The 24,978-nt window shown below is 44.5% G+C and overlaps 1 protein-coding gene across 2 annotated transcripts in view; it reads left to right on the forward strand.

The window, feature by feature from the left end:
* The window catches only part of SYTL3 (synaptotagmin like 3), a 255,264-nt gene that overhangs the window by 221,974 nt on the left and 8,312 nt on the right, over positions 1–24,978 (forward strand). The window contains exons 13-15 of one of the 2 annotated variants that reach the window (XM_030198421.1): positions 2,251–2,365; positions 13,874–13,979; positions 23,690–23,895. The exons of the other annotated variant lie outside the window; for it this stretch is intronic. Coding sequence (XP_030054281.1) covers positions 2,251–2,365; positions 13,874–13,979; positions 23,690–23,895 — 427 coding nt within the window. The remainder of the gene's footprint in view (positions 1–2,250; positions 2,366–13,873; positions 13,980–23,689; positions 23,896–24,978) is intronic. 2 annotated transcript variants of the gene reach the window in all.

Here is a 24,978-nt window from a genome sequence, read left to right on the forward strand (position 1 = left end):
CAGCTCTAAGCTGGCATAGAGTTTGCCACAGCCAGCGTGCAAATCTTTAGCGCGTTGGTCGCTGATCATTGGGGATGAATAGGTTTAGCCCTGTTTTGCATGCATTTGCATGCTAGTTGCGTTCAGAGCTCAAGAGCGCGTTATTTCATGCGCTCGGGGGCTCTGATCATGGGGCAGTAGCAAACACAGGCGCTAGTATGGTGCTAACAGCCTCTAGCGCCTGCATTTGCTTCTGATCATCGGCCCATTAGTCATAATTTTAGTAAACATTTTATAGTCCGTACCTAACAAAGAAATGGGCTGATATGAGCCACAATTATTGAGATCCTTCCCTGGTTTTAAGATGTCACCCCTGCCAAACACCATGAGTGTGGTAACATGGACCCCTTTCTCAAACTATTTAACATCTTTGTCAAAGGCATTATCAAATAAGTCTTAAGAAATTTTGTAAGACTTGCCCGTGGGATAAGTCTTTAATAGTCAAAAGGACCTCATCTTCCATTATGGGCAGAGATAACTAGTGTTCCTCTTCCTGTGTTAACTTGGGCAATTCAGGGGGTCTTTTACTAAAGATTAGCTTGAGTTATCTGCAGTAGGGTCCATAGGAATAAAACGGGCCCTACTGCAGATAACTCAAGCTAAGCTTTAGTAAAAGACCCCCTTGATCTCTGATTTCACGTTGCTTCTTTTATTATTTGTTAAAGCTCAATGTCCATTATTTGTATTCGGCATTATTATCTGTATTCGACTGAATAGTAAAATATGCTGTTCAATAGTGCTCTAGTTTTCTTCTGTTGATGTCTGCATTCTTTAATGGCTATGTTAAAAGTTGTCTCATTTGCATCTCATTAACATTGACCATTAATGCATGTACTAAATACTTTATTAATTAGTGACCAGTGTTAATGCAGTTTATACCAACTTGTGTCTCTTTGACAGAAATTAGAACTACCGTTATAATTCTAGGGTGCTTTTTTCATGGGAAAAGGAGATGTAGAATACATAATACAGGAAAACACAGATGTTAATTTAGGGAAATATTTTGTCACAAGAGAGTGGAAGATGCAAGGAACAGCCTTCCAGGGTAGATGGTGGAATCAAAAAGGAGTGAGAAATACAGAAAAGCAAGATGCAAGAGCAAAGGATCTTTGGTGGTTAGAAAGTTAGGGTAAAGTCATAGATTATGTAGGTTCTGTAGTATTGGAGATTAATGGAAAATGGGTAGATGGGAGCAATGGATAATGAATAGACAAGATGAGCCCTAAGGTTACCATCTTCCACCATGTTCTAAGCTTTCTATCGCTGATGTCCTTTTGTGTAGCATGTTACCCTGCTTTAGCTTCAGGGTTTACTCTCAGGATTCAGGTTTCAATCCTAGGTATGTTTTCAACACAAAATTGGAAATGTGGTAATGGTTCAGTCACAGAAAGCAAATTGTCATACAAGGATCCTCAAACCAAACATATATAGAAGGTGGAAGGTCCCCCACTGACAAGAGCTTCCCTCTAACAGAAGATAGATGGGGTAGAGCAGGGATTCTCAACCCAGTCGTCGGGACACACCTAGGCAGTGGCGTAGCGAGGGGGACTGCCACCCGGGGCGGTTCGCCGTTGCACCTCCCCCCCCCCCGGGTGCAGCACGATGACATACCCCCCCTCGGCGCATTGACACCCCCCCCCCCCGACCCAGTGCCCACCCTCTTCCGTCCAACCAGCTCCCTACCTTTAAAAAAATATCGGAATCCTCGCACCTTCCCTCGCTCTGTCTGTCCCACCCTCCGCTGACGCAACTTCCTATTTCCGCAAGGGCGGGACAGACAGAGTGAGAGAAGGCCCGATGAAACGCTGCACATTTCTTTTACATGCAGGCGCGAGGCGCTGCGTCTCGCTTCGGATTCCAATATTTTTTTTAAAGGTAGGGGGAGCTGGTTGGATGGAGGAGGGTGGGCACTGGGGGGGGGGGGGGGTGTCGATGCACCGAGGGGGGGGGAGCTGGCAGGGAGCACCCCCCTCCCCGAGCTGACACCTGGGGCGGACCACCCCTCCCACCCCCCCTTGCTACGCCACTGCACCTAGCCAGTCAGGTTTTCAGGATACCCACAATGAATATGCATGAGATAAAGTTGCATGCAGATCTCGTTCATGCTTATTCATTGTGGGTATCCTGAAAAAGGACTGAGTTGACTAACCTTGTGGTAGAGTGAGGTAAATAAGAATCAGTATTAGATAAGTTATCTGTTTTTGTCCTCAGCTGGATAAATGTGAAGATGATGTAATAGAGTATAATGGAGAACTTAGGATCAAAGCAAAACTGGTTATACCTTCACAGTGCAAACAATCCCAGTATGAAGAGCAGATTCCGAGAGGTAGAAGACCTATTACTTTCTTGTCAGCTCTGTTTATGAATATTTTAAGAGTACACAGAGGTGTTGATATATATTTAATGTAATTTGACATTTATAGCCCACACCATACACAAAATGGTAAAAGATGGCACTTAAATGTGTAAATTGCAAAATTTACACCTTCCATATGTTAGTGCTGCTACTTCCACATTCAACGCCTCAACTGATACCAGTTTTTTGACCAGTATGTTTGTAAAATGGCTATTCCCACTGTACATGCTTCCAAATGGGGTTTTCCCACATCCATATGGGCATTTTACAAGAGGTCTATGCTCAGCAAGTGTTTTGTAAAATATACTTGAAATTGCTCCAACCTGGATATCCCTTTTCCTACCTGTACAGCCCATATATAATCAGGCTTTATGAGATTTTCTACTTATTTGCAAGAAATTAGTCTGCCTAACACTTTAGCTGCATGTATCTATTTAGTGTAGTGGTGTATGGATTGGAAGAGTTGCTGATGGGATGAAGACTTTTGAAACAGGTAATTCTAAATCTGCCTAATTACTCAATTGCTGGACATGGACTTTTGGTCATGTCTGACTTTAAAATTCACATCCTAATTCATTCCAGTATTTGTAGACCCTGCTTCTTCTCTATGTAATCATCTCTAACAATCCCAAAATGTATCAGTTTCCTATTAGAAACTAGGTCACCCGAGAATGGTAGCACTATACGAATGCTAATAATAATATAAGAGATTAAAAATCATGAGAGACAAGTCCTGCAGTATCATTGCAGCAGTCTGTAAATAGGTTCAATTCACACAGAAATCTTGGCTAGTATAATGTGTGTTAGATGCAGGGATTGAAAAAAAAAAAAAAAATCCCCCAGGAACAAAATGCATCCTCAATGAAGTCCTGTCACACCCTACAGTTTGCTTTTGAGGAAGGGGGAGGAGAGGCAGTGGCAGTATTTAGGTCTGAAACGGGACATTGAATTCAGGACATTCACAATTTGCAGCATATTTTATGAAAGGCCTTCTGAGTGTGGAGCCATTTGTAAAATATGTACAAAGCTGTGGGTAAATACATAAATTTAGTGACATGGAGGGAAAATCCATTTTACAAAAAACATATTCAAAAGAAGAGCAGCCTCACTCAGGCCCCGATGATCAAATCCCCTGCGCTGTTCCGAACAGCATACGTTCAAGGCACAATCCTCCTGCAGAAGTTGTTTGACCTGTAAAAAAAAAAAAGCCTGAACCTGCAGTGGCGATCCTAGGTCGGCTGCCACCCGGACGGATCGCCACTGCACCCCCCCCCCCCCCCCCCCCGGTGCATTCTTAGCTGCTGGGAGCAGCTGCGGGGCTGTCGGCTCAACTGGCTCCCTGCTCCCTCTGCCCCAGAACAGGAAGTAACCTGTTCCGGGGCAGAGGGAGCAGGGAACCAGCGGAGCCAACAGGTGTGCTGCTGCTCTCTGCACCCCTCCAGCAGCTTGCACCCAGGGCAGACCACCCCCACTGCCCCACCCTCGGTACGCCACTGTGGACCTATCAAACAGGAGGCCTCCCCCATCATGCAAGGTGGACCTTCAGCCCCCCTTACCCCCCCATACTTTGTAGTGGTAGAGGAAGGAGTAGCAGCACTCCCTCCTCTTTCTAGCCCCACCTCCAAAATGGGATGCACTGGGCGGGGCTTCCCTACCATATAAGGGAGAAACTCCCTTAAGATGGGGGAGCTCCGCTCAGTGCATCGCCATTTAGGAGGCGGCACTGGAAGGAGGTGGGAGTGCTACTCCCACCTCTATCACTACAAGGTACAAGGGGGGTGAGGGGGAGCTACTAGACCACCAGGGCAGGTGGGGGAATGTTGCCCACTGCGCCGCCATGGAGTTATTTTTTGTCAGGAGGATTAAGGGAGCTAGAGGTCCACTGGACCTTCAGCCCCCCTGTGCCCTAATATTTGGGGGGCACTAGGCCACCAGGACCTCAGCTATTGGGGGGTCCGGGGGGTTCACTGGATCCCTCAGAACTGACAGTGGCAGCCTGGGTTGATTGGCTTGAATGAAGGGGGGGGGGGGGAACAGAGCTTAACCCTAATGCCAGCTCTTAGCTGGCGTAGGGTTAAGGCAGTATTCTGCCCATACGATTAGAGCACTGTTCTCTGATCATATGGGCAGGATACCGCAGTGCTCATTTAAATCTAATTTAAATGAGCTCTGCAGTATTCCCTAGCACGGGCGCTGTAGACCCCTCTGATCATTTGTGTGATGGTAAATGTGAGCGCGTGGCCTCTAGTACCCGCATTTACCTTTGATCATCAGGGCATCGGGGCTGTGCACGTGTAAGTAGCAGCACTAGTACATGCAAGTAACAGACTTTGCTACCTACGCATTTAAGCAATGCCAAGTTCACATGCAAGTGTCAGATTTTCTAAAACTGCATGTGCAAAGTGAGCCAATTAAGGAACAAAGCTCCAAAAGTTGAATTCTATGCTGTTTGAGGTGGTTTTGAATTTGATCAGTCTGTCCAAATGAGCAATTAACTGACAGCTTTGCATGCCTTTATGCAAGTCGAAATGTTGATGGGGAAATATTTTGCAGTATATCTGTATTTTCATTGCAATATGGTTTGCCTGCAGGCTGTAATTATTTTAGTTTATTTTTTCCCCACACTAAACCATTATCTTAGTATTAAGGTGGGTTTACAAAAACATGAAATAAATATATTACATCCCCACAAAATCAAATCTCTAAAATCCCAAGCATTAAATACAATCTTGAAACAAATCCTCTCCATTATATATAACCCTTGAAACAAACACTAAATTCTGAAAAACAATGGTAAAATCATAAAATATAAACAGAAAAATCTTAATTTGTTCAAAATAACATATTTGTAACATTCCTTCAAAACCTAATGTAAACAAAAAAAAATTTATGAGCTTCTTCCTGAAGCTGAATCGGTATGTTAAGCATAGCTTATTTGACAAGGTGTTTCAAAGCAGAGGACCCACAGTGGAGCGTATGCAGCATCAAATATAAGCAAAAGTAATCATACGTTTCAGAAAACATGTCATGAAGAATGCAATGCACATGCTGGTTATTAGGTCACAACTGCTTCTTTTAGTTGCTGAAGTGCATCATCCTGCCTCACTTTAAACATAGTGAAGGCTAACATATGTGTTATGGGCTAGATTCATTCTCCGTGGAACAGGATAATGCAGACACACTTGGTAGCCTCCTCCATGAGCTGCCTGCCCAGATGCACTCTCCCTAGCTTGAGTGTGAGTGATACTTTTGAGAGTGACTGCTTCCCGCTCTGGGTATGAACTGTGTCTGCTTAGTTTTCCCTTTTCTGTGAATCACTATGAACGTGGCTCTCCTAACAGGAAGGGAAAAGCTGTGTGTTCTCCATTATTTAACTATGGACCAACCCTGTTCTGACCCAAAGGGCCTTTCCAAGGTACTGGCAGGCTCAAGTGATAAAACTGTTAAAATACAAACCCAGACCCGAAGGGCTCAGTGATAGCACCAAAGGGTCCCGGCACCACCGCTCCAACCCATCAACTTCTATGGGGAAATCTGTAAAGCAGAGTAAATCCTCCCCTATAACCTGGCTGCAGTGGCAAAAGTGATAAAACCCACAGCTCCAGTGCAGATCTCACCAGTCTCAGGCCTATCTAAATGTTCCAGAGGCTCGATGCCTTTGCCGCATTCAGCTCAGACTGAACTTGTACCTCAGCTGCCACAGAAAAAGCTTAAAAAGGAGAACAAGACTAAGCATGTTACTCCAGCTCACATTCAGACAGAAACAGCACCTCAAATGAGCTCTTCCTCACCCATACCCGGAGCACACACTACTTATCCTACTTCTAGTATGGCAGCCACACAGGATGCTACCTCTTTACGTTTGCAACTTTTTTTGAAAAGTGCTGCAGCAGCCGGTGCCTCAACCCTGTTTTATGCCACCCTTTCAGTCTGCAGTTCCCCTACCTGTACCTCATACAGGGCCGGTCTTAGCAAGTGCGGGGCCCTATGCAGACCAATCTGATGGGGCCCCATCCTAGCCCCGCCCCCCACCCTAGCTCCAGGGCCGGCCACCCCTCCCTCTGCGCTCCAGGGTGGCCACCCCTCCCTCCGAGCTCCCGGGCCATCCCCAGGGCTCCCCAGCTTCAGGGCTGGGCTCCCCAGCTCCCTCCCACCCACCAGCTCCAAGGCCAGCTGGCCAGTCTCTCTCTCTCTCCCTCCCACCCACCAGCTCCAAGGCCCCCCCCTCCCTCCCAGCTCCAAGGCTGGCTGGCCGGTCTCTCTCTCCCTCCCTCCCACCCACCAGCTCCAAGGCCCCCCTCCCTCCCCGCTCCAAGGCCTTTCTCTCTCTTTCCCTCCCACCCACCAGCTCCAAGGCCCCCCACCCAGCTCCAAGGCCCCCTTCCCTCTGAATTTTAAGTTACCTCATCGTTGACGTCGGAGCGGCTGGCAGGTAGCAGCCGTGAAAAGCATGCAAGCTGCTGGGCAGCGCTTCGGGCGCCTTCCTTTCCCTCGCTCAGCTCTGGTCCCGCCCTCATGGGAGCTCATCTACATCTTCTTGGGAGCTCATCCACATCTTCTAACCTAGCAGAATGGCAAACCTTTACATTGCAGTCCCAAGAAGTTATCCCTGACAGCATAGAAGCTAAAGCGGTCACTAAATCTCTGTCTTCATTATCAGTCTATGATCTGAATGCTGCCAACAAACCACCCGGAAATCATACTCCCTTAAATAGAAGAAATTTACCATTTGGTGTGCACAACATGACTGAAATCCTACTTCCATCTCTATTCAGATTCTCTTGTCTTATTTACTCCATCTTTCTACCACAGGATTAAAACCATCATCCATTCGAGTGCATCTCACAGCAGTTTCAAACTAGAATTCCGAGGCTCTTATCCTGTGATACTATGGTCAAATGTTTCCTCAAAGGTCTCGTACATCTTCACCCACCAGTTAAACTTCCATCTCTTTCTTCATGGGATTTGAATCCTTGTTTTAACCCAACTTCTAAATCCACTCTTTGAGCCTTTAGGTTCATCCTCTCTGCAATTTCTCACATGAAAAAATGTGTTCCTAATAGTAATCACCTCGGCCAGAAGAGTCAGTGAATTCCAAGCATTGGTACACTATCCTCCATATACCAGCCTTTTTCCCTCCAAAGTTATGTTATGTACTTGCCCTAAATTTCTGCCAAAAGTTATAACCTCTTTTTTTTCTTCAGCCAGGACATTGTATTACCAGTTTTCTTTCCAAAGTCTCATTCTTCCTCGGTGGAAGCAACTCTACACACATTGGTTTGTCGAAGAGCTCTTCTCTATTACCTTTTAACAAGAGAAAATAACATAGATCATGTTCACAGCTTTTTCTTTTCTTCTTGGCTTACCAGTAACCAAACAAACCTTATCCAACTGGATTGCAGACTGTATAACTTCGTTACCATCAAGCGAAACAGCCAGTACCAAAAAAGATTGGTGCTCATTCTGTACGTGCAATGGCTACTTCTACAGTTCGTCTAAAAGGCATACCTTTCTTGGATATCTGCAAAGTGACCACATGGGCCACACTTCATACTTTCACCTAGCATTACTGTTTAGATCTCGCCTCCCGCATGGATACTAGATTTGGACAAGCTATCCTACAATAGTTGTCCTCATAAACTTCCTCCACCCACTCATGATTCTCTTGGATTGCTTAACTGGAGACTTGAACTTACACAGCAGCCCTCAGCTAGGGAATTGCCAAGTGTGTCTGCATTATTCTGTTCCACAGAGAAAGCGTAGTTGCTTATCTGTAACAGGTATTCTCCGTGGACAACAGGATAATGCAGACGCACCTTCCCACCCTCTGTCCCTTCACAACATGGAGCACGAGGGGCATTTTTGAAAGAAATGTCCAAGTTGAGATTTGGACATCTTTATAAAACGTCCAAATCCGGAGGCGGGGAAAAGCGTATTTTTGAAAAAAGATGGATTTCCATCTTTCATTTCAAAAATACCAAGGACGTCCTTGGATTTGGACGTCCCTAGAGATGGACGTCTTTGACTTTTGGCAATTTTTGAAACCAAAGATGTCCATGTCATAAAGTAATTCCAGGTACATAGCTCCCTTACCTTGTATGCTGAGCCCCCCAAAACCCACTACCCCCAACTGTACACCACTACTATAGCCCTTACGGGTGAAGGGGGCACCTATATGTGGGTACAGAGTGTTTCTGGTGGATTTTGGAGGGCTTGCTGTTTCCTTCACTTTCACAAATGTAACAGGTAGGGGGGGGTATGGGCCTGGGTCCACCTGTCTGAAGTGCACGGCACCCACTGAAACTGCTCCAAGGACCTGCATGCGCTGTCATGAACCTGAGTATGACATTTGAGGCTGGCACTTAATATTTTTAATTATGTTTTTTGAGGGTGGGAGGGGGTTAGTGACCACTGGGGGAGTAAGGGGAGGTAGTCCCTGATTCCCTCCAGTGGTCATCTGGTCATTTCGGGCACCTTTTTGTGCCTTATTCGTAATAAAAACACGTCCGGGTGAAAACATCCAAGTGTTAGACATGGATGTGTCTGCTTTTTTCCATTATGGGTCAAAGACGTCCAAGTCTTAAGAACGCCCAAGTCCTGCCTTCACCGCGCCTCCGATATGCCCCCTTGAAATTTGGACATCCTTGCGACGGACTTCACTTAGAGACGTCCAAAATCGGGTTTCGATTATACCGATTTGGATGTCTCTGGGAGATGGACGTCCATGTTCCGATTTATGTCAAAAGATGGACGTCCATCTCTTTCGAAAATGAGTCTGAATGTGTATCACATGCTTCAGGTACTTCCACCGTACATCACGCAATCTCATTCCCTGGTCAAACTCAATGACACTTTGTGACAGTCCTGCTCTCCTTGTTGCCTGGAATTATACTTCCCAATTTAACTTTACGATCTTTCTAATTCATCCAGTTCATACCCAGAATGGAAAGTAGTCACTCCATTGTGATTGGATAGTCAAAAGAATCACTCACAATCAAGCTAGGGGAGAGTGCATCCGGGCTGCCAGCCCATGGAGGAGGCTACCATCTATGCACTATCCTGTTGCTCACAGAGAACATCCATTACAGGCAAGCAACTATGCTTTAAATTGGGCTCAAAAATCGGCACTGAATAAAATCAACGCTCAATGCTATTCTATAATGGGCACTCAAAGATGAGCGCCTGTTATAAAAAAAGCCTTCATTGCCAATTAGGGTGCCAGGACTTATGCCTGCTGAAACCAGGTAGAATTCCTAGTGCCCAATTTGGACACACACCCTGGTATTCTATAGTACTGCACGCAAATTTTAATACCCCTGACCCACCCATGCACCTCCTCTGGCCATGTCCCCTTTTGGGTTGCATGCAATAGTTCATAGCAAGATGTGCATGCAAATTCAGATTGGTGCCAGTTAGCACCCAATTATTGGAACTAATTGGCTCGTTAGCAAATTTAGTTGCACATTTTGGATAGATACCCAATTTTGGTCGCCATACATAGAATCCAGGGGTCTATGCATCTCAAAGGATAGTCATTGCAACGATTCCAAACTCGGGATAATATGATAGTAATGCCTGTAGCCTACAGTAGCAAGGTAAACACCAGCTTTATTGTGTGCTTTTGCTGTTAAATGATTTTTGTCTTTATGATCTGTCTTATATAAAAGACAATTCTATAATTGGCTGTGTGCAATTACAAGCACCTTGTGAATGTAAGTGCACAGAAAAGTGGCACTTAAATGCATAAGTGCACTATGCAGTGTTGTGTAAGAGAGCACATTAGTGCTACTTCATGTAATTGCAAGGGAGCGTAAATGTGGGCGGAGCATGGGAGTGGCATGGGCATGTCTCCAACTTACAGATTACTGTAATACATGCATTGCATGGCACACTTAGGTGTGCCCTTTTATGTCTACCATTGGCCTGGTGTAAATGACTGCATCTAAATTTTGCTGTGCCAAAGTGAGCTTATACTAGTATTCTGTAATGGAATTTAGGGTGACCAGATGCCATTATAGAATATGTATATCCCATGCAGCATTGGGATGCCTGAATGGAGGCATCCTTCTATAGAATTACCCCTATAGAGTTTTTTTTATTGTTTGTTCCTTTTGTGATATGCTTAGGAATTTGGATAAGTGGAATATAAGCACCTTAACTAATGATTAGTTAGGCCCCATGGATGTATAAATAATGCCTCTTCTATAATCACTACTGATACATGCAAAGTGATGCATGTGGGTAAGAGGAACCCGAATTATAGCTACGTCTTGCAAGGTTCCGCGTTAGGAGTTACGGATCAAGAAAGGGATCTGGGTGTCGTCGTCGATGATACGCTGAAACCTTCTGCTCAGTGTGCTGCTGCGGCTAGGAAAGCGAATAGAATGTTGGGTGTTATTAGGAAGGGTATGGAGTCCAGGTGTGCGGATGTTATAATGCCGTTGTATCGCTCCATGGTGCGACCGCACCTGGAGTATTGTGTTCAGTACTGGTCTCCGTATCTCAAAAAAGATATAGTAGAATTGGAAAAGGTACAGCGAAGGGCGACGAAAATGATAGTGGGGATGGGACGACTTTCCTATGAAGAGAGGCTGAGAAGGCTAGGGCTTTTCAGCTTGGAGAAGAGACGGCTGAGGGGAGATATGATAGAAGTGTATAAAATAATGAGTGGAATGGATCGGGTGGATGTGAAGCGACTGTTCACGCTATCCAAAAATACTAGGACTAGAGGGCATGAGTTGAAGCTACAGTGTGGTAAATTTAAAACGAATCGGAGAAAATTTTTCTTCACCCAACGTGTAATTAGACTCTGGAATTCATTGCCGGAGAACGTGGTACGGGCGGTTAGCTTGACGGAGTTTAAAAAGGGGTTAGATAGATTCCTAAAGGACAAGTCCATAGACCGCTATTAAATGGACTGGAAAAATTCCTCATTTTTAGGTATAACTTGTCTGGAATGTTTTTACGTTTGGGGAGCGTGCCAGGTGCCCTTGACCTGGATTGGCCACTGTCGGTGACAGGATGCTGGGCTAGATGGACCTTTGGTCTTTCCCAGTATGGCACTACTTATGTACTTACAGTGGGGGAAATAAGTATTTGATCCCTTGCTGATTTTGTAAGTTTGCCCACTGACAAAGACATGAGCAGCCCATAATTGAAGGGTAGGTTATTGGTAACAGTGAGAGATAGCACATCACAAATTAAATCCGGAAAATCACATTGTGGAAAGTATATGAATTTATTTGCATTCTGCAGAGGGAAATAAGTATTTGATCCCCCACCAACCAGTAAGAGATCTGGCCCCTACAGACCAGGTAGATGCTCCAAATCAACTCGTTACCTGCATGACAGACAGCTGTCGGCAATGGTCACCTGTATGAAAGACACCTGTCCACAGACTCAGTGAATCAGTCAGACTCTAACCTCTACAAAATGGCCAAGAGCAAGGAGCTGTCTAAGGATGTCAGGGACAAGATCATACACCTGCACAAGGCTGGAATGGGCTACAAAACCATCAGTAAGACGCTGGGTGAGAAGGAGACAACTGTTGGTGCCATAGTAAGAAAATGGAAGAAGTACAAAATGACTGTCAATCGACAAAGATCTGGGGCTCCACGCAAAATCTCACCTCGTGGGGTATCCTTGATCATGAGGAAGGTTAGAAATCAGCCTACAACTACAAGGGGGGAACTTGTCAATGATCTCAAGGCAGCTGGGACCACTGTCACCACGAAAACCATTGGTAACACATTACGACATAACGGATTGCAATCCTGCAGTGCCCGCAAGGTCCCCCTGCTCCGGAAGGCACATGTGACGGCCCATCTGAAGTTTGCCAGTGAACACCTGGATGATGCCGAGAGTGATTGGGAGAAGGTGCTGTGGTCAGATGAGACAAAAATTGAGCTCTTTGGCATGAACTCAACTCGCCGTGTTTGGAGGAAGAGAAATGCTGCCTATGACCCAAAGAACACCGTCCCCACTGTCAAGCATGAAGGTGGAAATGTTATGTTTTGGGGGTGTTTCTCTGCTAAGGGCACAGGACTACTTCACCGCATCAATGGGAGAATGGATGGGGCCATGTACCGTACAATTCTGAGTGACAACCTCCTTCCCTCCGCCAGGGCCTTAAAAATGGGTCGTGGCTGGGTCTTCCAGCACGACAATGACCCAAAACATACAGCCAAGGCAACAAAGGAGTGGCTCAGGAAGAAGCACATTAGGGTCATGGAGTGGCCTAGCCAGTCACCAGACCTTAATCCCATTGAAAACTTATGGAGGGAGCTGAAGCTGCGAGTTGCCAAGCGACAGCCCAGAACTCTTAATGATTTAGATATGATCTGCAAAGAGGAGTGGACCAAAATTCCTCCTGACATGTGTGCAAACCTCATCATCAACTACAGAAGACGTCTGACCGCTGTGCTTGCCAACAAGGGTTTTGCCACCAAGTATTAGGTCTTGTTTGCCAGAGGGATTAAATACTTATTTCCCTCTGCAGAATGCAAATAATTCATATACTTTCCACAATGTGATTTTCCGGATTTAATTTGTGATGTGCTATCTCTCACTGTTACCAATAACCTACCCTTCAATTATGGGCTGCTCATGTCTTTGTCAGTGGGCAAACTTACAAAATCAGCAAGGGATCAAATACTTATTTCCCCCACTGTATGTACTTATGTACATGTATACCAGTTTACATAAGTAAATGGCATTTTTATATATTTAAACCTTCTAAAAACCTCCAGTATAAGAACATAGAATGCTGAACTCATTGGACCCCTACTGTGCCAATCTAGCTCACTAGTATCCACAAGGTCCCACAAATTAGACCCTTTCCTTGTTTTTCACTCCCAGGGATAAGCAGTGGGTGTATTTGTTCCCTGTTTAATGCATATCTCTCATCTCAAGGCAATAATCTCTCTGCCATTCTGTATTTGTCATCTCACTCAGTTGTTGTCCTTTTCATCTCCACCCCTCATTCCCCTTATAGCCTTTACTTTGTACTTTGCTTTCCTCTCCCAGTCCCGCTGTCTGTCCATCTGGCTCCAGGGTCAAAGATTTGGCTTCCTCCTACTCTTGCTAGGGTCCCCAGACTGCAGATGAAACCAAGCCCGCTGCCTCCTTCTAGAACCCAGTTGAAGGCCTAATGCATGTTGCCTCACTCACTGAAAATATCCACTCACTCTAGGTGAGTGAATGAGTGGAGTTTCCGATCCCTGGCTGGGTGCTAGTATAGCTGAAATCTACAGTACTATTAGTTTTGTCAAAATTGTTTAGTCTGTGACATGGTACAGGCAGAAAAAGTCAAAATCCCTACCCATTAAGTCTTAGAGAGCCTTCATCCATAATATATTTTCTTTAATCATATTGTCTAAAATATCCAGTATGCCTCCTTTCAGGCATTACGAAGAACTTTTTCTTTTTATTCCCAATGAATAATTGACTGACAACATCAAAACATCACTTTTGTTCCAGGAACTGAGGACAAAAGGCTCATTATGGGTCAGCTTAATCTCCTAGTGCACAGTGCCAGAAACTTGCAATTAAAGTCGGATGGTACTTTTAACTTATTTGTTAAGGGGTAAGCATTGATTTTCTGTTTGTTTAGTGTGTAGAGTGATGGTTCTCTCTTTATAACGTGAACCACTTAGGTGCACAGATTGGTGGTGCATGTGTAGGTGGTTGAGTATGTATGCAGTGCCAATCTGTGTGTTTAGGTTGGACAGTGTGCGGCTGAGTGTGTGAACAGATGCAATGCATATCAAACCTGTGGATACATCTGATCTCATGCCCAAATACAGATAAGAGTCCACAATTGTATACACACATCATTAACATTTCAACATCTTTCAGCTAGTTTTAATTATTATGCTTGTAGTGGTTAATAAAGAGTTAAAACAAACAGATATAGAAATAGTTTTTTCCTATCTTGGACTTATTCCTTTTGAGTAGTTGAACAGGTAAGAAGCACAACATTACAGGTATCATACCTATCTGCTGCTGTGGTTTGCATCTTTTTATCTCCCTTATTGGATCAACTCTGTTTCAGCTGTTTTTGGTGGTGGTGGTGGTGGTAGTGATAGTCATGGTAATGGGGAAGTTGAATTTCCATCACATCACCAGTACCTTAACTGAGTATGAGGGAAATTTGGGCAGAAGATTATTTTCCACAAACCTGCACATGCATAAGAAACAAGTCTATTCTCCAAGGACAAGCAAGATGTCAAGTCTTCACATCTGGGGTGACATCATCTGACAGAGCCCTGTGTGGGGAAATAATGTCTATAACTTAGCTCAACCTCCAAAAGCTTTCTTGAGACTCATTGTGCTCACACTACTCCCCTGTTGTCGCAGTGGTGTAGGACAGAAACTCCTCAGTCTCTTTTCTGCAGAACCAAATGGATTTCTTCCCAGCATGATCTAACGTTTACTAACTTTTCTTGTCATGCATGGGTCTCCTACTCCTCTTAGTCTCTGGGTCAGAGTTTTCACCCATTTTTTAAGTTTCCTTTTTTTTTTTTCATGTTTGCTTTCTGTCACTTCTTTTTAAGTGATTGGTGACTTGGCTGGGCCTACGTTTTGAAAATTGTCATTTTATTTTGCTACAATTTTTTTTCTTTTTGGTTACATGGCCCAGCAGCTTTAAGAAATGCAAGCTGTGCAGCAAGACTATACTGGTGTGGATACTTTTAATTGGTACTTGCAGTGCCTGGGGCTTGATCATGAACCCTCACGTGACAAAGAGAGGACTTTGTTGTCTTGAAAAGCAATGAGAGAGGCTCTTGATTTACTAAATCGGATTCAGCAAATGCAGTTCTAGGGGATAACAATTTTACAAACAGTATATAAAAAAACAGAGCAAAGCATCAGATTTAAAAAATAATTTAAAAAACTGTATGTCCATCCAGTCAATATTAAGTTCCAAAGAGCTTTTAAAATAACCACAGCATGCCTAAAACTCACATAATTTGATATAACTCTAATATTTGATGGCAGAGAGTTCCAAAGTTCAGAGCCCTATTGGGCCAGATTCTATATATGATGCCTAGAAAATCCATGCAGAAAACATTTCCAACAAAGCGTATTCTATAAGTGGTGCTTATATTTGGACATGGTAAATAGAATATACTTAGTTGATATGCTAGCATTTAAAACTACGTGCCTCCATTTATACCAACAAAAACACGATGTAAGTCAGTGTGTAGATTTAGGCACAGATGGCCATATTCTATAACACGTAAATTTTGAAATGCCCATTTCCTCACCCATAACCACACCCCTTTTTGCCTGCAAGCATTAAAATTTAGGCGTAGAGCGTTAACAGAATACACTTCTTGCCCGTGCAGCGCCTTCGGACAGAGGAGAGAGGCGCTGCACGGGCCCGGTAAGAGGAAGGGGGGCCCGATGGAGGAGGGGAATGGCGGCGACGACCCCAAAAGGGGGCGGGGCACGGACGGAGGATGTCGGGAGGCGGAGCTGAGGTGAGAGAGTAGTGAGGAAGGGAGGGGGCAGGGGCTTCTAGAAGTTTGCTTTTTCGGGGTGGGGGGAGCGGCGGAAAGTGGGGAGCAGCGGGGGGGGGGGGCAAGGCCGTCCGTACAGGACGCTCCTGATGAGCGCCCTTGCCCCCTCCCGATCCTTTTTTTATTTTTATTTTGATTTGGGAGCCATGTGCTTGCGATTTGACTGTGTTTTGAACGTTTCTGGCATGCGCAGAGCAGCCAGCATAACGCTTGGCTGCTTTGCGCATGCTTTACGAGCCGATTAGCGACGGGGATTGGTGCATCGTTCTTTCCAATACCGCACCAAACTTTTTGGGGCTGTGTTTTTGGAGCATGCTTCGTTATTTGAAATTCGGTAAAGGTTTTAACGTTTCTGATTTTTTTACGTTTGCTTGATGCATCTACCCCTTAGGGAGTTGTGCATGTAAATTCCAATTATCACCAATTAGTGCTCATTATTGCTTGTTAAGTACTAACAGTGCTGATTGGCTTGCTAAGCCAATTACGTTACGCGTGTTGTTACAGAACATGCTTGGATTTTGGCTGAAATTGCTAGGCATGCTATATAGAATCCGGAGGATTAAGTCTTCTTTAGTCAGCGTGTAGACTTTTAGGAAATTGTCAGTCTAATATCATGAATGGATCCAGGGGCTCTTTTCGGTTGCCTAGGGTCTCCGGCGCCCCCCCCCCCCCCCCCCCCGAAAACGATCGCTACACTACCCGCCCTCTTCTCCCCAGATCCTTTTCCTTTTTGTTTAAATTTACCTCTCCGGCGCGCGGCAGCGTAGCGTTAGTGAGAAGGAGGCGGCGCTCCCCCGCCCCGACATGTCTTCTTCCCTTCGCTCAGTGTCCCGCCTTCTTCTGACGTCATTTCTGACGTCAGAAGAAGGCGGAACCGAGCGAAGGGAAGAGACTGACACGTCGGGGCGGGGGAGCACCGCCTCCTCACTAATGCTATGCTGCCACGCGCCAGAGAGGTAAATTTAAACAAACAAAAAAAAAAGGACAAGGATCTGGGGAGAAGAGGGCAAGGTAAGCATGGTGCGGCGGGGCGCCCCCCAGAGGATGGCACCCTCCTGCCATGCTTACTTCGCTTACCGTGTCGGCACGGCCCTGGTTAAGGTTTTGAAGCTAGCCAGGGCCCATCCTATATAATAATTCTCACCTCCAACAGGATGTGCCTGGGACCGTGCCTGCCGGAAGTGGTCTGCTAGGCAGGCACGCATTGACCTCAGTGGCATCAGTGACAGACAATTTGGCAAAGCAAAACAATCTGAGTGCTGGCCATTAGGACACAGGGTTGATAGGAGAGTTTTAAAAGACTGAAGGAACCGAAAGTGTTAAATGGGGGGAGGGGGGGGGAGTTCTGAACGACTGAAAGACATGAACATTTGGGAAAGGAAAACAATCTGAATGCTGGCCATTAGGACACAGGGTAGATAGGAGAGTTTTAAAAGACTGAAGGAAACGAAAGTGTTAAACTGGAGAAGGGGGGAGGGAGTTGTGAATGACTGAAAGACATGCAAATTTGGGACAGGAAAACAATCTCAATGCTGGCCATTAGCACACAGGGTACATAGGAGAGTTTTAAAAGACTGAAGGAACCAAATGTGTTCGGGAGGGGGGGGGGGGGAGTTCTGAATGAATGAAAGAAATGAAAATTTACGAGAGGAACACAATCTGAATACCGGGCATTTGTACACAGGGTAGATAGGACACTCTTTTTAAAAAATGAAGGACGTGAAAGTATTACATCTTGGGGGAGGGGTGAGGAGGAAAGCGGTGGGGTATCCGGATATTGGGCATTAGGGCCACGGGGGTACATAGACTTTTGAAAGCCTTAAGGAACCCAAAGTGTGGGAAGGAGGAGGAAAAGGAGGGGAGGGAACGGGGTGAGGGGCATTAGGAACAGGGGAGGGGGCCCTGTCTCACACTCTCATTCACACACACACACTGTCACACAGACAGTCTCACTCTGTCACACACCCGCACATTCACTCTGGCTCTCTCTCTCAAACATACACACTCCCAGGAAAACCTTGCTAGCGCCCGTTTCATTCGTTCCAGAAACGGGCCTTTTTTACTAGTACTATATAAAGCCTTCAAAATTAAGGACTGCAACTTGAATTTCATCCTGGCCTTACAGGGGAGCTAATGTAATTTCATCAGGTGAGGTGTTGATGCTCAAACCCCTTACTCCCCCCAGTGGTCTTTGACCCTCTCCCATCCCCAAAAATGTGATTAAAAGCATTATTTGCCAGCCTCAGATGTTATACTCAGGTCCATTAGGGCAGCATGCAGGTCCCTGGAGTAGTCTAGTTGTGGGCGCCACTAGACTAGACTACAAACCTTACCTTCTAACCCTTTGGTAATGTCGCTCACAAATATATTGAACAGAATCGACCCTAGCACCGATCCTTGAGGCACTCCACTACTCACCGTTCCTTCCTCCGAGTGAATTCCATTAACCACCACCCTCTGGCATCTGTCTGTCAACCAGTTCCTAATCCAGTTCACCACTTTGGGTCCTAACTTCATCCTGTCAAATTTATTCAATAGCCTCCTATGAGGAACTGTGTCAAAGGCTTTGCTGAAATCTAAGTAGATTACATCAAGTGCACGTCCTCAATCCAGTTCTCTGGTCACCTAGTCAAATAATTCAGTCAGATTCGTTTGGCATGATTTACCTTTGGTAAAACCATGGTGTCTTGGATCTTGTAGTTCTATCTACACTTCTTCCCTTGGTTCATTAATCTCATCCCACGGCTTTTCCTACCATCTCTATGCTGATGACTCCCAAATCTACCTTTCTACCCCTGATATCTCACCTTGCATCCAAACCAAAGTTTCAGCGTGCTTGTCCGACATTGCTGTCTGGATGTCTCAACGCCACCTGAAATTAAATATGACCAAAACAGAGCTTCTCATTTTCCCCCCCAAACCCACATCCCCGCTCCCCCCCCATTTTCTATTTCTGTTGATGGCTCTCTCATTCTCCCTGTCTCCTCAGCTCGAAACCTTGGGGTCATCTTTGACTCTTCTCTCTCCTTCTCTGCTCATATCCAGCAGATTGCCAAGACCTGTCGTTTCTTTCTCTACAACATCCGTAAAATCCACCCCTTTCTTTCTGAGCACTCTACCAAAACCCTCATCCACACACTTGTCACCTCTCGTTTAGACTACTGCAATCTGCTTCTTGCTGGCCTCCCACTTAGTCACCTCTCCCCTCTCCAGTCAGTTCAAAACTCTGCTGCCCGTCTCATCTTCCGCCAGGGTCGCTTTACTCATACTACCCCTCTCCTCAAGACCCTTCACTGGCTCCCTATCCATTTTCGCTTCCTGTTCAAACTTCTTCTACTAACCTATAAATGTACTCACTTTGCTGCTCCCCAGTATCTCTCCACACTCGTCCTTCCCTACACCCCTTCCCGTGCACTCCGCTCCATGGATAAATCCTTCTTATCTGTTCCCTTCTCCACTACTGCCAACTCCAGACTTTGCGCCTTCTGTCTCGCTGCACCCTACGCCTGGAATAAACTTCCTGAGCCCCTACGTCTTGCCCCATCCTTGGCCACCTTTAAATCTAGACTGAAAGCCCACCTCTTTAACATTGCTTTTGACTCGTAACCACTTGTAACCACTCGCCTCCACCTACCCTCCTCTCTTCCTTCCCGTTCACATTAATTGATTTGATTTGCTTACTTTATTTTTTGTCTATTAGATTGTAAGCTCTTTGAGCAGGGACTGTCTTTCTTCTTTTTTTGTCAGTGCTGCGTACGCCTTGTAGCGCTATAGAAATGCTAAATAGTAGTAGTAGGAGTAGTACTATTGGATTCCAGGAGAGTCACGATCCATTCCTTCAGCATTGCTTCCGTTACTTTTCCAATAACTGAAGTAAGGCTTACCGGCCTGTAGTTTCCAGTTTCTTCTCTGTCACCACTTTTGTGAAGAGGGACCATAGCCACTCTTCGACAAATCCCAAGGAACCTCCCCGGTCTCCAATGATTTATTAAACAGATCTTTAAGAGAACCCGCAAGAACCTCTTTCAGCTCTCTCAATAGCTAGAGATGGATCTGGTCCGGTCCCATGGCTTTGTCCACCTTTTAAATTTTCAAGTTTTTCACAAACACTTTTTTCTGTGAACAGTGCTATATCCACTCCATTCTCATATGCACCTTTGCCAGTCAATCATAGTCCTCCAGGATTTTCTTCTGCGAACACAGAACAGAAGTATTTGTTTAGCATGTTTGCTTTTTCCTTATCATTATCCACATAGCGATTCACAGCATCTTTCAGTCTCACAATTCCATTTTTAGTCTTCCTCCTTTCACTAATATACCTGAAAAACTTCTTGCCCCCCCCCCTCCCCCCCTGCAATTCTAGCCATTTATTCTTCCTCATACGCTTTTGCCAGACATAGCTGTCTCTTGGCTTCTTTTAGTTTCATCCGGTATTCCTCTCTGTGTTCCTCTTCTTGAGTTTTTCTGTATTTCATGAACACCAGCTCCTTAGCCTTATTTTCTTAGTCACTTGCTTGGAGAACCATATCAGTTTCCTTTTTCTCTTGCTTTTATTTACTCTCCTTATATAAAGTTCAGTAGCTGTATTTATAGCTCCTTTCAGCCTGGACCACTGCCTTTCCACTTCTCTTATATCTTCCCAGCCCATCAGCTCTTTCTTCAGGAATTCCTCCATTTTACTAAAGTCAGTATGTTTGAAATCCAGGACTGAGTTTTGAGTGGCTGCCCTCCCCTTTAGATGTTATACCAAACCAAACTGTTTGATGATCACTGCTGCCCAGATGGGTACCCACTCGGACATTAGACATACTTTCTCCATTTGTGAGCACTAGATCCAGTGTTGCTCTCTCCGTTGTCATGGGTTCCATCACCATTTGTCTAAGCAGAACACTTCGAAAGGCATCAACAATCTTTCTACTTCTTTTCAATTCCACAGGTGGAACTTTCCAATCCGTATCCGGCAGGTTGAAATGTCCCAGCAACAGCGCCTCTCTTTTCTTTCACAGCTTTTGGATATCTGTAACTAGATCTTTATCTGTTTCCTCCAATTGTGTCAGAGGTCTGTAGACAACTCCCATGTGGACAGAGGTTCCATCATCTCTTTCAAGGTGATTCATATCACGTCTCTCTTTTCCCAGGCCCCTGCTTTTCAGTTGCTGTGATATCGTTTCTCACATACAAAGCTACTCCTCCACTATTACAACCAGCTCTAACCTTCCTAAATAGATTCTAGACTTGTATGTTTGCATGTGAATCATTGAACCACTAGTAAAACAGGCCCGTTTCTGACACAAATGAGAGGCGCTAGCAAGGTTTTCCTCGGAGTGTGTATGTTTCAGAAAGTATGTGTGAGATTGACTATGTGTGAGAGAGAGTGAATGTGCGAGTGTGTGTGTGTGTGTGACAGAGAGAGAGTGCTGGGTGCAAGTGTGTCTCCTCTGTCCCCCCTCCAGCCACCCAGCGATTTATACTTTTTCCCTTGACCCCCTCCAGCCACCCACCGATGCTCTTCTCTCCCCTGCCCCCCTCCAGCCACCCAGTGAGTCTCCTCTCTCCCCTTCCCCCCCCTCCAGCCACCCAGCGATTCTCCTCTCTGCCCTGCCCCCCCCTCCAGCCACCCAGCGATTTTCCTATCTCCCCTGCCACTCCACTTTAATCAGCATATATTAAATTCCCCCCATGTGCTACAGAAAAGCACCGAGCACATCCTATATAATAAAACGTACCTCCAACGTTCTGAAGCTGAGAAAGTGAAGCCTTCAAGCCTTGAAGCATTCGTGCGCTCTGTAAGGCTCCATCTCCTCAATTGACGACACGTAGTTCCGGAACATTGCAGGAATGCTTCTAGGCTTGACTTTCTTGGCTTCAGAACGTTGGAGGTGCGTTTTATTATATAGGATGTGTGATAGCAACAATGTCTGCCTTATCAGGGCTTACAGATCATCAACTTTGTTGGTTAGACTGCTAGCATTTGTGGTCATCGCTTTCCAGCTATATTTCAGTGGCAGCCTCATCTTCTGTTTAGTTTTTCCTTTGGTCTTACTTCCTGATGTGTTGGTATGAAGTGATTTGCTAAGATTATTGTTGTTTCCATTGCTTTCTTTATTACCACCACATCTTGTCTTTAACTGGGGGATGACCACTAGAAGTGACCTGCCTCCATATGCAACCTCGCCTTCAAGTTTAAATGCCTAGAAACATTTGATCTGCCCATCGGAGGGGCAAGCAATGATGACACAGTTTGATACAAACAATCAAATTCAACTAGAAACTAACTTTTCTCCTTTAAATCTAAATATTCCCAATAATTAAAGCAGTTTGCAAATTAAATCAGTTCTAAGACTAAAGCTACTTTTTTTTTAAGCTAGACCTAACAATGGAAAATTAAACCTGGCAGAGCTAGTCCATAGTATAGTAGCCAAAGTTAGAATACTACAGCAAGATTTAGCAGGGTGAAGGATAACAAACAGTTTGAAAAGTCTATCCTCTCTGCTGTCAGAGCTAGGCAGAAAGGGAGAGAAAATAGGGGGGGGGTTCTTTTTCTGGGGTCTAAGTTAGAAGACAGAGAAGTGTATCACGATACAGATTCACAGGACAAATTAATTAAGCAATAAATTAATTAAGCAATAAAGTCTAGAGAATCAGGTAGCTAAATCTGTAGCCAGAAAGTTGAAAAATTAAGAATAAAATATCTTAAAAACACTTAGCAGTATTATGGTTCAGGTCAAGCACATAGAATGCTTCAAAGTAGTCTGTGTTTCTCTATGCAGAGCCCAACCCCCTCCTGTGAGTTGAATATCACCCCTAGGTAACGGAAAGACTGTACAATAAACTAGCATGGCCCTGCACGACAACAGCAGGAAGGAGCAGGTATTCACACTCAAGAACTCTGTATCTGTGCTGGAGAGAGTTCCTGCATGGGCTCTGTCAGGTGACATCACCCCGCTGTAAGGATTACTATCCTGCTGTCCTTGGAGAACACCTGCCATAAGTCACTGTTGGTCAATATTGAGCTGGTGGCAGTTACTGTTTCTATAAATGCTGACAGATAATTCTATGCTGGGCCTTGCCTGAAAATTTTGCTGGTACAGCTGATATTCAGTGTTGTATATCAGCATAGATAACCGGGCAAAAATAGGACTGCCAGGTTAGCTATGTGTGCACCAGCACTGAATTGGCTACTGCCCATATAATTCCTACCTTTGTCTGCCCTCAGCCTACCTACAGCTGCTTGGATGGTCCCACAGCATTCAAAAGGGATGTTTAGCAGCACTGCCTAGTTGAGTGCTGCGGAATATCTCCTCCTGATCTGTTCAGTGTGATTGACCTGGGGAGGCAAGTCAAAAAATTAAATTGTTTTGAATATCGGACTCTGTGTTTTCACATTGACTAGGTAGTATGGTGAGTGTATGTGACAAGTAGGGAACGGTTACAATTAAATGGATGGATTAGTGAAAAATATTATAAGTAGTTGGCCTGTGTTCTATATAAATGTTATGACATGGTGACTAAATAAACAGTGTTGTATATGGATTTTCAGCCGACTTGTACACTGAAAACTGACCTCAATGATTTTATAAGGCCCATTTCCCTTAAGGAAATAGCTGGAAAGGAAATAAATGGATTTTTTAAAAGGAGTATGATATTAGCTTCTATCAGAATATTAGGATATAGCTGGGTAGGATCTCATCAAACTGGGCTGGATGTTGTTTCTGTGAAATGTATCCTATCAGCTCATTGCATTTTCTTGGTTTATTATTTGATCCTAAAGTGAGCTTGTCCTCCCCAACAAGTGTGAGCTTAGACAAAAGTCTCCTGTTCAGAAGAAGCAAGCTTTTCCTCAGTGGAAGCACACATTTGTTTTCAACAGTGTGACCCAGGATGAACTTGAGGACTCCATTCTGGTCTTGTCCATCTGGGAGCAAACCTCCTTTGGCTCAAATGACCGCTTCCTAGGAAGTGTCAGTCTTGGCTCAGGTAAACTGTTCATTAAAAAAATAGTTTTTCAAGATAACAGCAAGTATTTATATGCAATTTCCACAAACTAGTAACAAAACTCCTAAATGTTCTAGTTCAAATATATAGTTTTTGTAACACACTAAAAGTGAGAGAAAAAGTGAGAAGAGTGAGAGTGGGTATGTGATGGTTGTTGTTTCTTACTTGAAGTCACATATTGGCTTCCAGTTAATGCAAGAGTCACCTTTAAATTATGTATGCTTGTTTATCAGATTTTATTTGGACTTTTACCTGATTACATTCAAAGCTTGTTGGAATTGCCTTTAAGTAATGTGTAGAGAACAGAGGGGCCAATATGCCTACACTCACACTTACCTAGAGGAGGAAAACACGCATACAATCAGGAACTTGAGTCTTGGCTAACAATCACCTTTATTCTTGAAACTCAACATCTAGAATAAAAAGTATAGGCTAGATAGGGGAAGTTCTGTGCTAGTCAACTCCTCAACGAGCTAAGGATGACTCCCTACCTTCTGTAGCCTTCAGCTCTTTCATTTATACACATTTAGTTCCTGTATATGTGACATTTTTCTCTCAGCACAAGTTTACTGTTTAACCACAAGATGTTCCATTTAGCTATCTGCATATACATCCTTCCTTATTCCAATGGTTCCATTGTAAGCCCATCCTGTATGAGAGCCTTAGCACCCTTATGGTATCTCTTGCCCCTCCTTCTAGTCTATCTCTTGTTACTGCTGTCTGGTTCTTCATTGTACATTCTTGTTTGTTTTTTTGAATAGCCATATATGGTCAGACACTCACAAATGCCCGTCCTACATCGAGAGATTCTTGTCCATTTTCGGTGTTGCAAAAATTTGGGTTACAAGTCAATTCATGATACTAGCTTTTCTTATCAAGCTATTAAGAAAGGGAATTCTCAATCAAAGTCCATAAGATATGTTACAGATTACTTGAAATTTCGTAAACTACTGAAAACGTTCTTGTTTAGTTAATCCCATACCATTGCTGGCAATTGTTAATCTTTGGTGAATCTGATAGTATGCCTATTGCAGTTTTACTTTCCTTATTGTAATTGTTTTAATT

This window comes from Microcaecilia unicolor, chromosome 3, assembly GCF_901765095.1.
Source record: "Microcaecilia unicolor chromosome 3, aMicUni1.1, whole genome shotgun sequence".
NCBI lineage: Eukaryota > Metazoa > Chordata > Amphibia > Gymnophiona > Siphonopidae > Microcaecilia > Microcaecilia unicolor.